The 17345-nt window shown below is 38.5% G+C and overlaps 1 protein-coding gene across 1 annotated transcript; it reads right to left on the bottom strand.

The window, feature by feature from the left end:
• Positions 1-130: 130 nt before the first annotated feature.
• Positions 131-17345, bottom strand: LOC122775156 (melanocortin receptor 5-like). Its single transcript, XM_044034938.1, has 6 exons — positions 17271-17345; positions 6420-6650; positions 5882-5988; positions 4329-4517; positions 865-1424; positions 131-194 (listed from the first exon to the last, which is right to left on the bottom strand). Exons 2-6 carry the CDS (start codon positions 6585-6587, stop codon positions 172-174), a joined length of 1047 nt encoding a protein of 348 aa, XP_043890873.1. The 5' UTR covers positions 6588-6650; positions 17271-17345; the 3' UTR covers positions 131-171.

Genomic DNA, 17345 nt, shown 5'->3' with positions numbered 1-17345 from the left:
GTGTGTACAAGTCTGTGGACAGGAGGGAGGAAACACAACACCTCCACCAACTGCTCATCTTTTCATAATGATGATGATGATGATGATGGCGATGATGATGATGATGATGACGACAACGACAACAGCGATGGTGGTGGTGGAGAGAGCCAATCCAAAACCTTCCATAGATGTTCAAGTGGGTTGAGATGTGGAGACTGTGAAGGCCATAGCACATGATTCACATCACATTCATTCTCATCATACCAGTCGCTGAACCCTTATAGGACGGGGGCATTGTCAGCCTGTTTTCTCCACTCATTTTTCCTTCACCTCTATGTATGCATGTGTATATATAGATACATATATAGATATATATGTATATACATACATATACTGGGCTTCAAGTGAGCTCAGATTTCAGATCTATAGAAAAAATATGAAGAGCATTGATTTTTTTTTATGGTTGAGACAAAATAAACATCAGCTAGAATGAATGATAGACCATACAGTTTTTCTTTTGAAATGCATTTTCAAGTGAAGCATGGCCCCAAATTGTCCTTGCTGTGAGGTTTAATTTATGTACATAATAAAACAGCCTTTGATTTTTGTATTTTTTATACATGGCAGATTTATTATGAGATAGTAAACTGGCCTTCCTACATCACTTGAGACACCACTCTCAGTTCCGTAACGGGCAGAAGACAAAAATATGCTTGACTTCACATTGAACGGGCTGAAAAGTGCAACAATTCATAGTATATATTATATAGATATATATATATTTTTTTTATATATATTTTTTTTTTAAGTAGAATCTCCCACAGTTATGTTCCAGCATCACTTTCTTGTCACTGGTGCTCTCAGTCAGTGTCTGTCAGTACTTACCCGTCAGAGAGCAGATGCTGTTGCATGCGTTTCTCAGGCTGCAACAGCAGATGATCTCTTTGAAAGTCTTCCTCATCTCCTGACTCCTGAAGGCGTAGATGAGCGGGTCGATCACGGAGTTGCACATGATGAGGATGAGGTACATGTTGAAGTGGGACATGAAGCACACGCAGTAGAGGTTCCGCGGGCAGGAGATCATCAGGATCAGGTGGAGGAAGAAGGGTGCCCAGCAGACAATGAAGATCCCCAACAGGATGGTGAGTGTGATGGCCCCCTTCATGCTGGCCCTCTGGTGGATAGAGTTGTAGCCGGGCAGGGCGGCGATGCGCTTGACGTGCGAGCGGGCCAGCATGAACATGTGGCTGTAGAGCGAGGCCATGATGAGCAGCATGGCAAAGAACATGGAGACCAAGCAGATGATGACGGGGGTGGAGTCTGAGTAAATGATGAACATGATGCCGCAGCCCGTGCAGAAGGTCCAGATTCCCCCAATGATGAAGCCGGCTCTCTTCACTGTCATGATGTTGTGGTACCTCAGTGCATAGAAGATGGTGACGTACCTGTAGAAAATGTAATACTGATATAATCATTTCTGCAGTAACTCGTCGTGATTTATTCACGTTCAGATTTAGATTTAGACAACTTCATTGATCCCAGTAGAGAAAATCATTTACAGCTCACCACATCCACAATAAATAAGACAATAATTAAGAAACTGCCAGTGTTTATTAAACTGATAGCAGGAGATGTTCCAAAAAATAGATTTGGAACATCTATTAGTTCCACTCAAAGTTACATGGTAGTGGCAGCTTGAAGGCATTACCATGAACTCAGAAAATATGATTTATGATTTAAGGCCTTCACCTACTCCACAAGAACAGAGACGTTTGTTCTCTCTGTGGGAGTTCTTTCAGCTTGTTCTTGCACACATCATCTGGGCAGAACGTTTTTTCCGTGTGTAATTGGCCAGAAATATGGCTATAGTGGCTGTGGTAAATGCAGAAATGTTTTCATTCCCCATGAGGGCTTCCCAGGAGTTCTGCACTTGAGTTTCTTGTGAAGTGCGAAAAGTCCTGGCTAGAACCGACTTTGTTCTTATTCTTGCCTGCTACAGCAGTCAGTTGGTGTCTGCTCCAAACATGCCACGTTTGACTGATCTGAATAGATAGAGAGATTGTTACAACAAAGAAATGATCAACTAAACATCATTTCCCTTACTTTTTGTAACTAAGTTGTGTGAAATATTAGCATGGAAACAAGACCAGACATCACACGGATCTGTCATGTAGGTGTTCCGGCCGTGTTTTATCTTAAATGCTGCTGGTTTGATGTGATGCGTGTCAGAGCAGCCTCGGTGTGAGAAAAACCACAGAGGTATTTTTGCCATTGATGTTCTCTGTTGAATCAGGGCACTAATAATCAGCTTTGACAGACTAAAGAACAGAGAACAGAGAAATGGTTCGGGTCAGTGGTTGTTTGAGAACCGCTTCTTTAGAAGAAGTTAGAAAATATTGAGCTCTTGAAGTAGAACAATTATCAGCAACGTTAAAACATGGTGGTGTAAGCTTCAAACTTTTCAAAGGTGGCAGATTCATTCCCAATTAGATGCTCTCTTCATGCATCGTCATCCTCTCCCTCACATATACTCCACACACTGGTATAGTGGCATTAGATTATGATGGAGCAAGAGATAAGGTGACTAATTATTATTTGTTTAATTTTCTACACACTTCAGGCAAAATACCTGTGATCATATACCCTGGTTTATACAGTGGAACAGTATTTCTCCAGAGTAAGTTCCACCAGAGGAAGCTCACGTAAACTCAAACCACAGTTTGAGAACCATGGGTTTAGGCTATAGTTACATTTGCCAAGGCGTTCTATCGCAGTCTAAATAGTTGTTCAGCAACCTTCAGGTATTGAAAATAACAAGTTACGTATAACGTCACGTTATTCAAACACTCACAGCCTCAACACTCATCGGGTATAATCATGAGCTGGTTGTAAAACTGTTACTGTATTATCCTTGAAAAGGGGGGAACTCTAGGTGTCACAGTTGAGTTGAAAAGCGAAGATAATCAGGAGCTCGTGTAGCAAATTTACAAATTTTGCACACAAACAGACGTACAGCTGGGAAAAGTTTAATTTTGTGCTGTCATCACGTCACTCCAACAGTGTTAAATTAGCTGCAGCATGCATTGATTAAAAAGTCAACACTTTAATCAACACTTTCAATGTTGATTAACATGAACTGTCCCCTGAAGGATTTGTGCACTTGTCTTTGCTAATGAGGAGAAGAAGAAGAAGAAGTTTAATGAGTCTGCTTATGCCATTCAGGCTGTCAAGAGTCATTCCTTAACAGGTCACCCAATTACTTTATCTCACAATCGGATTTTCACTCACAACTAATGTGCAGTGCAGAAGTTTAGCCGTGCTGAATAACTTCAGACTATGGTTTTCGTAGTTAAGTTCACATCGTTTTGGAGTGTTTCTACTTTCTATTCTTGTGCAAGTATCTCAACAAATACAACTGGCTTAGTTGTATTTGTTGAGATACTTAGGATTCACTTCCTTGATTCAAGTCCATTCAGATTTGCCCCACATACTTTATCTGAATCTGCGGTATCTGGAGACCCACTTATTCTTGATTCTTGATTAATATTTAAATTTAAAGACTTTCATATATATATATATATATATACATACATACATACATATGTATATATATATGTGTATATATACACATATATATCATAGGGTGATAATACAGAGCTTGTTGACCGCAGACATTTCTCTCCTTCTCCTTACAGACAAAGAATGATAGTGATTTATTTATGTTATTGAATAGCCTTGCTTTTTTAAATTGTATGTAGCTGTTGATTTCTAATAACAGACAAAACCTCTTATTTGAAGACTGATGCAGTTGTGCTCAGTGCACTGAATGAAAGTCTATTTCACCTGAAAGTCTTGGAAAAGCTCCTACAGAAATGATTAACAAAGGCCCTTGACTGTATATTATGTGTGTACTGTTGTGACCTAAAGGTTATAATAGTAATACGTATTCTTGTTTACATGGTATTTCAGTTCTTGTTTGTGCTTGACAGCAGCTGGCATACACAGTGTGCATTGTTGCCTCCATCCTTCCCTTTGTTTTGGGTCTTGTTTTGTTCTGTTACTTCAATTATTTTCAACAAGAAGCCTCTCCAACTGAACTTTTATAATGTTGCCGTTATGCAATGTCCTTTCATTTCTTTTGCTTTTTGGTCATTTCATTTTAATGTCTTGTATTTTTCTGTTAGTTTGTCTCTCTCGTTTATTTTATTTTTTTTATTTTTTTAAATAGACATTTGGCGTTTTGTTATTTGTGGCTTTTTAGCTTCCCTTGTTTTCGTCCTTATGTACACAGTAATTGTTTCGCCTGTCAAAACACTTTGTTCTCTTCCGTGTTTCCTCCCGTCAATTACCTGTCCACAGCGATGGCCAGGAGGCTGCACATGGACGCGACAACGGAGATGCAGATCATGGAGTCAAACACGTTGTCCATCTGCCGGATGAAGTGTTCCTCCACCACCAGCTGTCCGTTGTGAAGCAGGTAAATGATGATGGTCTCAAAGGCATTGGACACACTCACCAGCATGTCGGCTACTGCCAAACTACAGGAAGCAGAAACGGGGTCAGGGCGAAGAACACTGAATACGGAAATTCACAAAGCTGTTTTGTACTTCGCTCCCATTATGAATGCAGGAGCCTGTGGAGTAGAGCTGTTCAAGCATCGCTCCTTGTGTAATCACTGACTCGTTTAAACGATTTGATGATTAAAGGTACATTATGTGTTCAGCGGCTTTTCCTGTTCTAAACTCTATTCTAAATGTCAAAGATTGCCCATCTATCGAGCCATTCATTCATTCACCAATCTATCCTTGCAACCACTCATCCAATCATCCATCATTTGATGAGTCATTTATCACCTGAGCAATAGCTCCAGTGTGATCGAGTGTCACAAATCAGTTGCTGTTAATTGTGATTCCACTTGCATTAATTCAATGCATTTGATGAATGTCACATTCTTCATTATGGTGAAGGTTCGAGATGCATGTTATGTTCATATAGTTTCATTTTCCCGTCCTCACAGAGGACACTAACGCTTTCATTTATTGACCAAGTCCTTACTCTCTCTTCACAGACGGAGATGAAAAGAAAAAGAATGCATCAATCAAACCTCATCTTTCTGAAGATGTGAGACGAGACAGGGAGACGGGGAGAAAGTTGGAGCAGGTAGGTCGGAAACATTATGTCTCTGTGCTGTCCACCGCCAACAAAGTAGGTGTATTTATCATAGAGATGTACTGCGTGAACTTTGGCAATTACTGCACAACCTATATGTGCAATTAATCCTCAACCCATAGCAGGTATAATTATAGAGGCACACTAAAGGATGTTATTCAGAACTGCAATGTAAAAAATTTTTTATTTCTATAGTGCTTTATATTGATGACCAATCACACATCTTTCATACTCATTCACACACTAAGTGTGTTGCCCGAGACTGACTAGTCTGCGTTCAGGACATTTTCTTTACTGTACAGTTTTAGAGAAATTTAAACTTAAAATCCCATATTGACACTTTCTAATCGAAAAATTATCAACTTTGAAATGTAATAAGAACAAAACTTTCCATAACTTCTGACTAGGTTGTGTTCACGCTATCTATGACTACCAGCATTCTGCAAATCAGACATTTTTACTGTACAGTTTTAGAGAAATTCCAAACATTCCATATTTGCACTTTTAATCAAAGACATTATCAATTTGAGAGGTGATTTAAAAACTACATTTCCATACTTTCTGGACAATACTGACTAGGCTGTGTTCAGGACACCTATGACTACTAACTGACTGTAAATCAGACATTTTTACTGAATAGGTTTAGAGAAATTTGAAATTAAAAGTCCCAAATTCACACATTTAAAACACTGAGCCACCCCCCTGTTATGTTCCCTTTTGAAACACAAATCACCTGCAGACGAAGAAGTACATGGGCGAGTGGAGATTCTTGTTCTTGATTATGGCTGTGATGACCAGGATGTTCTCCAGCAGGGAAATGATGCCCAGAATCAGAAAGACCTGGCAAGAAATTGAAACGGAAGAGAAGAACAAAATGTAGTGCATTTGTGGGTATCCAACCTGAGAATTGCACATTTGCAGATGTGTCAACAACAAATATGAAAGGTCACAAGATAAGTACTAAGATATGAGAAAGGAAAATTAGGAAAAACTACTGGTTAATATTTGAAATTTTCCTGAGAAATGATGGAGCATGTGTTTGCCTCATCTAGATCTTGAAATTATTCAAATGAATAAATATGAGAGGGGAACATTGCTTTTTTTTTGTTACTATTATAACCTTTAAGACATGGACCATTAAAAAAGCATGGTACTGGAACAGCTGAAGCATCAGTCTGTGATTTTCTTGATATTATTTGTTGAAATCCTTTATTTTGGTCCAGTATAAAGTTGATAAAATTCTCAGTGTTAATGTATACACTAATACAGACCTCTATAGCAATGTGGAGCTGCTCACATGCTGCAGGTTTGGGCGTGGTACTCTTGCCTGGCAGGAGTGGAGGGGTGAAGGTGTAGTTTTGGTGGTAGTCGCTGTAGGCCCAGGTGGAGTTACCCATCATCTCCCCCTCATGGTAATAAAACTCATTGGACGCATTCATCCTTGCTGTGGCTCTGATCCAGATCACTGCTGCTCGTTTGTGTATGGCATGTTTTAAGCAGACCTTAAAGGAAGACAGATGAGATTATATTGTGAGATCTAAGCTTTGACTCGATATGAGCTCAGACATATTGACGGCAGTTGATGTCCCACCACACCAACTTTAACAAACTTCGTTCACAAAAAAACTTACTTCAACTTGTAATAGCTGAGTGATTTGTGGACTTATTTCCTGCTTTGTTTGTACATCTCTTACCTTGTCAGCTATAATTGACTGTTTTGCCCTGATGTCCAATTTTCCCTGCTTCCTTTTGAGAATGTATTAAGTGTCTTTGCTCGCAGTTCTTTTTCCATTTTAGTCTGTACAACCTAACTTAATTCTTAAATCCATTCTATTGCCCATGCTACTGTTCCGGTATGTTCCTTTTACAATTATAATGGAGTTTGGATTTTCCACCTGCCTAAAACACCTGTAAGGTTATTCCTTCACATGACATATTCCTCTCAGCACTTGCCTCCCACAAGGTGAGTCTAAATGTAGCACTAGTGTTCTTCTCTAAGTCCTCTTGGATTCTGTGTTATTTTCCCCTGTGAAAAGGTCATTGTTGGTTTGGTAATGCAGTATGCAGCTGTGGTGAAGGTAAAGGACAGAGGATGTCGCACCTGGTTAAGACCTATGAGGCAGATTTGTGAATGTGTTTATAGCCAGACTCCTTAATGCATATAACTGATAAACAATAAATTTGTTTAATAGAGTTTAGTAAACGAGGGTTTGAACATATGCAGAGACACAGAACATTGTGCATTTAGCATCTTAGATATATGGTCAATAAAAGGGGGCCAAGAATGGAACCTTGTGGAACACCTTCTGCACCACATTGTCATTTGAAGTATCCAAAAAATGTTGCTGAAATTTATCTTAAGTTCCTGATGCTGCGCAGTGCCATGATTTATTGTACTGATTACTTTATATATACTGTGATAGTATATGTGATTCATATACAGTATGATACTGTGAAAATTCAGCATGATAACAATTGTCAAGGGCTTGTTGTGTACCATTAGACACACGTAATGCAACTGCTGTAGTATTGTGACAATATCTTTCTCAGGGTTTATGCAGAGTTGATCAGTTTCTTATGTGGCAGTAGTAAACTGTTAAATATATTTCCAGATCGAGTAAAGTGATGATCAAAAACCTCACACAAATCATGAGGGAATATTTCTTCCAAGCTACATTTTTTTTGTAAGTAAGATCTTTGAAAGTGTTTGGGGGGGGAAACTGAGGAAGTTTCACCAAGGACAAACACACCAGAGCAAGGTGAACAAAGTCCAATTTAAGTAAAAGGCTCCTAATATTTAAGTGTAATCTTTAAAAAGATTTAAGATTTTAAAATCAGGCCAACATGTCTCTTAAGTAGGAGTGGTTGTATAAGTGAGCTATGATATCAGGAGGCTTATTACTTATCTTCACCAGTTATTAAAAACAGAAAAGCAGTGTTCTCAGCAAAGCAAACATGATTACACAGACATTTGTTTTTGAAAAAGTCTGTGACAAACTTAACTGAGTGGAACACAAAAGCCTCATTGTTAAGATCAGATGAGATCAGACCTGCTCCCTGAAAGCACACATTAATACAAGCTAATGGACATTGCTGTAAAGTCTAGTTACTAAATTTCGATGACGTACGCGTTGGCATAGAGGTAAGATAACCTCTTAATGTAATTTAACAATTTTTCCTGATTCATATAGCACCAAAGGGGAAGCAAGACGAGAGAAAAACACATTCCATACAAAATGATACCCAGTAAATGAGAAACTTTTCTGTGTTTATGCCCACGAGCTGAGCTCAGCAGATAAAGTAATTAACCTTTGTTTCCAGGCTAAATGAAAAAGCTTTTGAGGAGTTAGGTCTTTTAATTAATAGACTTTGAACACAACAGTTGCAGGGCAAATTATTATGGGTGCCCTCATGATGGTTTCATGGTTTAAGCTGTTTAAGAACATCATGTAACTAAGGTAATTTTGTAAACAAGTCCCCTTTTTTTCATTGCCGCTATCATTCTAGCACATTTTATTGTAATTTACTTTTTCTCACCTTTGTTTGTCTTTTAATATCAGTGTTACAGACATACAGCTCAACAAAGTACAGCACACACAAGTGGTCAAGCTCCGACTCTTATCCTAACCTGAGGAAAAGATTTACAGCCATTTTTTTATTAATCTTTCTTATGAACAAGAGTGCTTGATGAGTTGCTGTTGCTTTACACTACAGTTTCTCCTTTCACACGCTTCAACATGGAGTTGAAGTGTTTTGCTCAAGGACACATATAGACTAGCAGAGCAGAACCCACAACCTTCCAATTGAAAGACAACTCCCGCTACCACTGAGCAACCACGGCTCAATCCTCACTTTTTTTTACTTCTAAAAAATGAGGTACATTTTATATCAGAAAATTACTTTTGATACTTTAAGTACAGAAATGTCACATAATTTAAGACTTTTTCTTAACTCATATTATTAAAAAGTGACTTCAACATCTACCAATGTCATTTTCTGATAAGATACTTGTACTTTTACTCAAGTATCGCTTTCAGATACTTTATCCAAGAGCATGGAGCATTACAGATATGTGAGTAAGTTCTTTCTTGCCTTGTATCCTGTTATATACAGTGTACTATCAATAAAGGAGAATGTGTTGGAGAGATTGTATGTGCCTTTCACCAGTGTAAATACATGAATCATCCTCCTATGAATCTGATATCATTTCACTCTCATATGAGCATGTGAGGTCCCCCCCCCAATAAACTCACTGCCTTCCATGCTTGAAGTTCAGGGTTCGATAAGGACAAACCGTCTTTGACAAACAAGTGTCATGTTTTCCTGAATATCTTGGTCCCGGATGTTGTATCACTTTGCATAAGAGAGAGCGGGCCTTTAATGCAAACCTACTTCAGAATCTTTTAACAGACGTTTTTTAATTCAATGAGTCAACCACACGGCCCGGACTAACTAATGAGGGGGAGGCAAACAAGCACACAGTCTCAGGGAGTCTATTATCGACTCAGACCTTGTGCCCCTGTATTCAGAACAGAAAGCAGTATCAAAACATTCCTCACTGACAGCTAGTACTGTCTGATACAGTGACACTGGAGACACTGTGGGGAACATGAGGACTTTCATGTTAAGAAAGTCTTTGCATGTAGATGCTTATACACTATAATCTATAAAAGCTATCAGGCCACACATGCAGTCTTATTATTAATAGAAAAAGAACGATTCAAAAAATCTTGTTGATTTAATCACTTTGGTTTATGAGTGTGAAACAAAATCTCAATCTCCCTTTCTCTCTAGCAGAAGTGTTTTCGTTCTTTTTTTTATTAATTTGTCTCGAGTGTAAGGCAACATCAATTATGTGCAGCAATTAAATCTAATAATTATATGGAACTACTGTATGAATCACGCCATAGCAACAAAAAAAAAACCCTGTCAACCTGGACCGCGTGTGCACATGTTTACTGTTATACGGCAAAGTCAAAAACAGGCCATATAATCAACGTAATGTGTCCTAATTTACCTGTAGTAATGAAGGCATGAGGTGAATATTAATGCAATCGTGAGTTCTAGTGGTAATACACTGTCCACGCTGTGCTTAGGGTAACTATTATTCCAGGAAATGAAAGCATTTTTCTTTCACCCCCAAAGCAAGAACTATTATGAAGTTACTTAACCATCAGTCTGTTGATGAAGCTTTTTATTTCACAATTCATTATTTTCACCCCCAACATTTTCCAGTATTCCAAGTACTCATGTTATCCAATACGAATTCTGGACGTATAGGACTATGTTAAACCTGGCAGATAAATGTTATAACCTATAAGTAGTTTGTAATGACTTTGAAATAATAAATAGTTCTTCACAAACAAAGGACGACATCCTTCTGTATTATTTGAAGGGAACCATAGAAACAGAAGTGTTGTACACTTGTTAGATTCTGCAGTTCCACTATTAAATGTTAATGATTCACTGATTCCTTCACTGCCTGACCTTCAAAAAGTCCAGCTTTTCAATTTGGCTTTTACTTTAATATTACATCATATTACGTAGTAGTGTTTATAAATAATATTTTATGTTAGTATCTACACCAGAGATTTTTATATCTTACATATGTCATGAAAACATGGCCCCACATATCCTCTTCCCAGTAAACACAGTGTATATGCTGAGGTGTTGGACTATAATATTTTGTTGGCAAATATTTATTATTGTTGTTATTATTGATAATAATAATAATAACAATAATAATAATAATAATAATAATAATAATGATGATAATGATAATAATACATTATAAAATGTTTTAACATTCAATAATATTAAAGCGTGTTTAGTTTTTGTAATTGGGATTAATTATCATTTGAAAAACACTCCTTTGAAATTCTGTAAAATATCTTCACAGTTTTGGGGTTTTTTCCGCAACAGTTGTTTTCTCTAGACCGGCCCCCTTTTGACCAGACTAGGTGATTGCTGGGGTCAGTGATTTTGCAGCAAGAAGACCTGTGTTCACGACCCGGTCGGAACAAGGGCCTATCTGCATGTTCTCCCTGTGTGTACATGGGTTTTCTCTGGGTTCTCCGACTTCCTCCCGCAGTCTAAAAACATGCTATGGGGATTAGGTAAATTGGACACTCTAAATAAATGGTTGTTTGTCTCTATATGTGGCCCTGTGATGGACTGGCGATCTGTCCAGGGTGTGACTCTGCCTATCACCCGATTGACACAGTACCCTCATGTTGAGGATAAAGCTGTAGAAAATAGATGGATGGAACTTGGGAAATCTTGAGTGATAGTGATCTGATGGAGGAGAGTTTTTTGACGAACAATGACAGTGACAGTGAGCAAAATATTATAGACTTGTTGGTTTGAAGTCCTAGTGATCTGTCCAGGGTGTACCCTGCCTATCGCCCTATGTCAGCTGAGTTTGGCTGTGTGGTTTTAACATTGACTTTCTCCATAATTTATCGTATTCTCTTACAAAGGTTGTAGAATTTAGTCTTTGTGGTCCTCACTTATGGATCAGCCTGCAACAGGAGCTGACATTTAAAAAAGTCATCTTTGTATTTTCTAACTATATATATATCTATATATATATAGATATATATATCTATATATATATATTGATTGGTTGGTTGATTGCAGCTAATACCAGAACCTGCACCAGATTTTTCAAAAATCATTGCCTGTGATGTCTTTGAGTTAATCTAAGGAAGACAAAATCTGTACACATTTTAATGATCCAGTGAACATTCTTCATCGTGACATTCACTGCACAACTGAGATGTCTGATGTTCAACTAGCACCAGATGTCTTTATTTCAATTATTGAAAAACATGCACCATTCTAAAACCTGGAAAAACATGTTAAGTAACGGTGTCTAGATGCGCACTTGCACGTTGGCTGTCATTTAGTCAACTCAGAAAAAAATGCACTTTGACTGCAAGAAAAACTAAATCAAATAAATTCATGTAATTACTAGCTCTTAACCCCACAATCAGTAACAAATCTGTCAAGCATTCATGGAACACTTTGCTGAGGCTGGACAACTATTTGTAAAAGAGGATTCTGAGCTTTTTCCCCCCAGCCCTTTTCATAATAGTCATGTACTTCAACGTCTGGTATCAAGCCACCTTGATACCAGACGTTTAAATAGAGAGGATAAATGGGATACTTTTCTCTTGTGACTATCTGCGTCAGTTATTACCCTGCAACTAGTATTTAATCTTTTGATCTCGGTGAACGTCTTTCCTGGTGTGAACTTAACAAATGTAATTTCCGCAAATAAAAGAGGTGATAGCGACGTTCAATATGATAACCATCCAAACTGCCCTGCCTAGTGAATATCCTTTTGAATCTAAACTAATCTGGGCTCAGAACTAACAACATTGTTTCAGCCGCTGTATCAAATGTGAGACATCATGCTGCTCTTTTGCTGAGCTGTAAAAAGCATTCGATACGTTTGATCATCCACTGCCCTTTCAAATATTAGTTTGGGTTTTCAGAATTGTCTGAAAGAGTTCAGTGTGACATTCACTTTGGTTCATCAAAAATGCTGCACAGGGTTATGAAATAGCAATAAAAAACAGCTGCTCATCAAGGATAAGAGCAATCATCAAATCAAATTTGCAGTGATGACTTTCCTGGGAGAGTCCTTAAAGCAGGGTCCTCAAACTCACAGCCCCTGCACTTATTTTAAAAGTCTAATGAAAACTGGCTCAAACTGACCAACACTGAACAATCTTTTTATAAGAGTGATAATGATGATGGCCAGATTAGAAGTTCACTGGCCCTGTGTTCATTTTCATTTTGAGGCCCCTGAGTATAAATGCCAACCCAAAAGAAGGGCATCCCAGAGATGGTCATGTACAAAAATAATAAATAAAAATCCTTCAAAGCATTGTTCAGTTACAAAAAAAACCCAAGGCATTTCAGCTGATGACATCAACATTTCCAGTATGTCTCACTTTTGAAAAACAACTTATACTTGAACAACTCTCCCTTAAGATCAAATCAATTTCAATTTGTACTGCACTTTTCATACGGATAAACTGTAACACAAAATGCTTCATATAAACAAACACGCAAACACCTCACCCCATCCACCACTGTGTCAGTCTTTATACTGACGATGTCATTGTTTGTTCTGAATCTAGAACATTGAGAACCTATGACGTTCTTTTAATTATCTCCAGTAAATGGATACTTGATTCGATTTTAAAGAGGAATAGGGGTTTAATGGGGGTAAGTACGGATAGTAAGATGAGACTTTCGCAGGTCATTTATTGTCAAAAAGATAGGCTTCTTATACAGAAACCAATCATACTTTCCTTTCATATATAAATTGCATTGTTGAATACTGAATTGCTGCTGCTTCCTTCTTGCTGTTTTCTCTTATCTTTTCAGCTTTGACTGAAAAGTAACCATTGTGTATTACATCCTTGTTGAATTGAAACTCTGCTTTTATTTTTTAATCTGTATCCATTTTAAATGATTTTCTTTTTATTCGAATTGGGCGCCAAATTTCAGTTCCTATACGTGGTAGGTTATGATGAAACCAAATCAAAGAGCAAATTACAGTGTTTTACGTTTCAGTGCCGTTTCCTCCACAGCTCTGCCACTGCCATGTTGGCAAAGCCGCATGTATTTGCAGATATGTGAAAGCCAGGCTTTCATCTGTGTGGATTTAAAGGCTCACAGTGAAGCAGAGAGGCTGCTCCTGCCCAGCCCAGAAGCCTGTGAACAACATTACAAGCTCAGTCTGCAGCTGATCCCGTGATGTGACTGACTCCAATGACAATGACATGGGCGACAGCGAAACACGATGGTGATCAGCCATTGGGACAAACTGAAGACACATACTGTACATACTCTACAGCACACATGCACTTAGCACATGTCTATGCGTATGGTTTATTTTAAACAATACATGCACTGATTCCCCTTGAAACCCAAGTTTTCTTGCACCTGATGGATTATGGAAGCAGATTAGCCACATAGTGAATGAGATTGCTTATCCTCAGAGGAAATCACACAAAGTGAAAGGGTGTGGGAAGATCATCAGTATGTGTAACAAGCACAGTGTTGTACACTTGCCTGCGGGCACATATACTTTTGCACAGTGAAATCTTATCACACTCTTAATGTGGATTTGTCAATCAATTACGTGATTGCTTCCCACTGTCAAAAGCTATGTAGCAGTGAGTCAACAATGCACTGACTAAACCTCACTCAAAATCCAACACAGCCGTGTATTCGGCAGCATTTACTCTTTAAAAAATGCTGGCAGTGGACATGAAAACAATAACCAGTCTAAAAACAGGAAAGACACTGCTTGACCCCCGCACTGAATTTTCCACTATTCCCCCCCAATTTTAACAGCATTATTGGAGCTTTACACAAGATAATCCATTCATTCAGCCATTATCCATCCATCATTTATACCCCTGATCCCTTGAGGGTAGTGGGACATCTACCATATCACAGGAATATAACAGTTTTGTCAGTGATACTGTCTTTGACCTGTGACAGTATTAAACCATAGGTCTTTGGAGGGAAGCAAAACACAACTCAGCCACAGTGAAGCAGAACATGGAGAAGTGAGAACTACAGGGAGCATTGTCCCATTCTTCCCCATCCTCCTATGCCCTCCACTGCACTCGAGTATAACAAATCTCACATCTTTGCTCATCCAGAGCAACCGAGAACATGCTCAGAGGGAGAGGAGAGAACATGTGAGGAAGTTGAATTAGCTCCTTAGTTCTCACGTGATTCAAACTGTTGGTCGCTCTGTTGCTAGCTCTAGCATTTACTCCAGGTGAGTAGTCGCTGGTTGTGTTTACCTTTGCAAGTAACACGAGGGAACATAAATAATCCAGCAACAAGAATCATAGCACACTTTCTTCAAAGAGACAAAAGTTAAAGTTATGCAAAGCCTCAGCAATCAGAATGAATCAGACTAGGACTACTGTGGACTTGCTCTTGCAAAATCTAATAGTGAGGTTTTGATATTCTTTCCCTAATCTGTACATTAACTGATATTCTCATGGCTTCATTTAAAGGCTACTCACAGAGCATCACATTCATACAACATCTAGAAAACGTCTCATCTGTTCACATAGCCGGAACAGTAGTGCCATGTCCTAGGACTCGACTACGTGTGGACCCCGGTCCTCAGGGGCCTACTGTCCTGCATGTAGCATGTATGTCCAGCTCATCAGCAAAGCACTGCAGAAGCCTGATAACGAGTCATTTATTTGAATCAGGTGTGTTGGAGCAAGGAAACCTCTGAAACATACAGGACAGTGGGTGCCCAGGACCAGGGTTGAGAAACCCCTGGATTAGAGGAGTGTTTTAGAGACTCAAACCACCGACCCTCCGATTAGAGAATGATCCACTCTAATTCTTGTCACCCACATCGTAAAACATACAGTATGTAAATGTATGTAACCCCTCATTCACTGGAAATTCTGGGTTTAAGTTAAGTTAACACAAATAAAACAGCAAAAAAATATATTTAGTATTAGGGCCAAACTGAAGATTTGTTTAATATTTGGAGAATAGAGTTGCAATATTAAGGGGATAAAGTCGTAATTATTATTCATGCAAAATCTCAGATGATCAGCTTGAACCTGCGTCAACATTTTGATTGGGGCTTCACAAATATAGAAATACTTAATATTTTTGGCACATCAGCACCACATTATCTTTAGCATCAGGACTTTGAAAAGACTGTGCAATAAACTGAGTCTGTTTGGAAGAAAGAATCACTCAGAAATGATCTCTTCTGTGGACTGGAGGAGGAAATGCCTGGTGGTGGTCGACTACAAGCCTACTGCTGGTTGCATGTGCGTTTTGTTGCTATTTAATAACAACAATAATAATAATAATAATAATGATAGATAAAGTATCTCGTTTTATGACGACTTTATTCATGTTTGGCCTTTATACTTGTTGTAAAATACCAAGTTTCAAATGATGTTACAAATAGACCCACTTTGATGTCAACAAGCTCAGTATGGAAGTGATAAAACACACACACACACAGAAGAGATTAACTCGCCATAACTCTTACCACATAACACCACTAAAATTAATATATGACTGGAGGGTAGTTTTTGTGTGTTTCCTATATTATTATATCAGTCGTTGAACAGACAGCCGCTTATCTGTGTCTCAGTGCTGCTGCACCACACTGGTGACTAATCTTTTTAGGGGGTGACGGGGTGAGGTTGGGTGGGCGGTGTGTGATCATCATTAATAACAGGCATCATTTTAATTGTGACATTTCATTTCCCCCCAAATTCTAATCAATAAGTGTTGATTTTCTCAGTTTCATGCTCTCTGTGTGTGTGAGTGCCAACAGGGAGCTCTGTGCTGCTGCAATCCGCCTGATGTACAATATATTTCTTGGCAAGATGTCATGAGACCGAACGCCATCTGGACCTCTGTGTTTGTGTTTCCATCGGAAGGAGAAGAGAGCATGTCAAAGGGAGGTTGTGTCTAATTGAGGCTGTGAAGTCAGTCCTTCACATTTCACAGCAAAATCCCCCATCAAGCAGAGTGAATGTATGTGACCACGGTGGCCTGTTTTTACTCGATACACATGAGCACATTCCCACTGCGCTACTGGTGCAAAGAGCCAAAATCTAGCTTTTTTTCTTTCTATTTGAATACTGTAAACTGATGAGTCGCAAGATTTTGAGACAGTTTCATAGGTAGGGTGAACTTTTTTTTGCATGCTTTCAGTTATGTAACTGTGACACTTAGTTATGCTGCAGAGTTCAAGAGATGTGAATGTTTATATTTTCCCTAGGAAGGATTTTTTCCATGTTCCATTCTATGCAGCAATGAATGTATTGTTTTTTTTAAAAAAAGACAAATGTCATCTTTGACCAAACAACGCTAAAATCACAGAGCATCACATGGTCCTTTAAGTCCAGAGATTTCACAACAAAGTCTACACAGATGTGACAAAAAAAGAGTCTGCAAACACACACACTCTTCTGGAGACAAATAAGTTTTGACAAAAAAAAATACATAACTATAAATATATATAAATACAATGATGTTTCCTGATTCCATAATGAGGAACAGGGTATTAAAAAAAACAAAAAAAAACGACTCACCTCTCAAATGGCTCAGATGGACGGAATGATGCTTCTGTGAAACACCAGACCTGTGGATTTACGCAGCATTGTGAG

Source organism: Solea senegalensis, linkage group LG9, assembly GCF_019176455.1.
Source record: "Solea senegalensis isolate Sse05_10M linkage group LG9, IFAPA_SoseM_1, whole genome shotgun sequence".
NCBI classification, from domain to species: Eukaryota; Metazoa; Chordata; class Actinopteri; order Pleuronectiformes; family Soleidae; genus Solea; species Solea senegalensis.
Note: the sequence above shows the minus strand (reverse complement) of the source record. Positions and strands in the feature narration are given on the sequence as shown.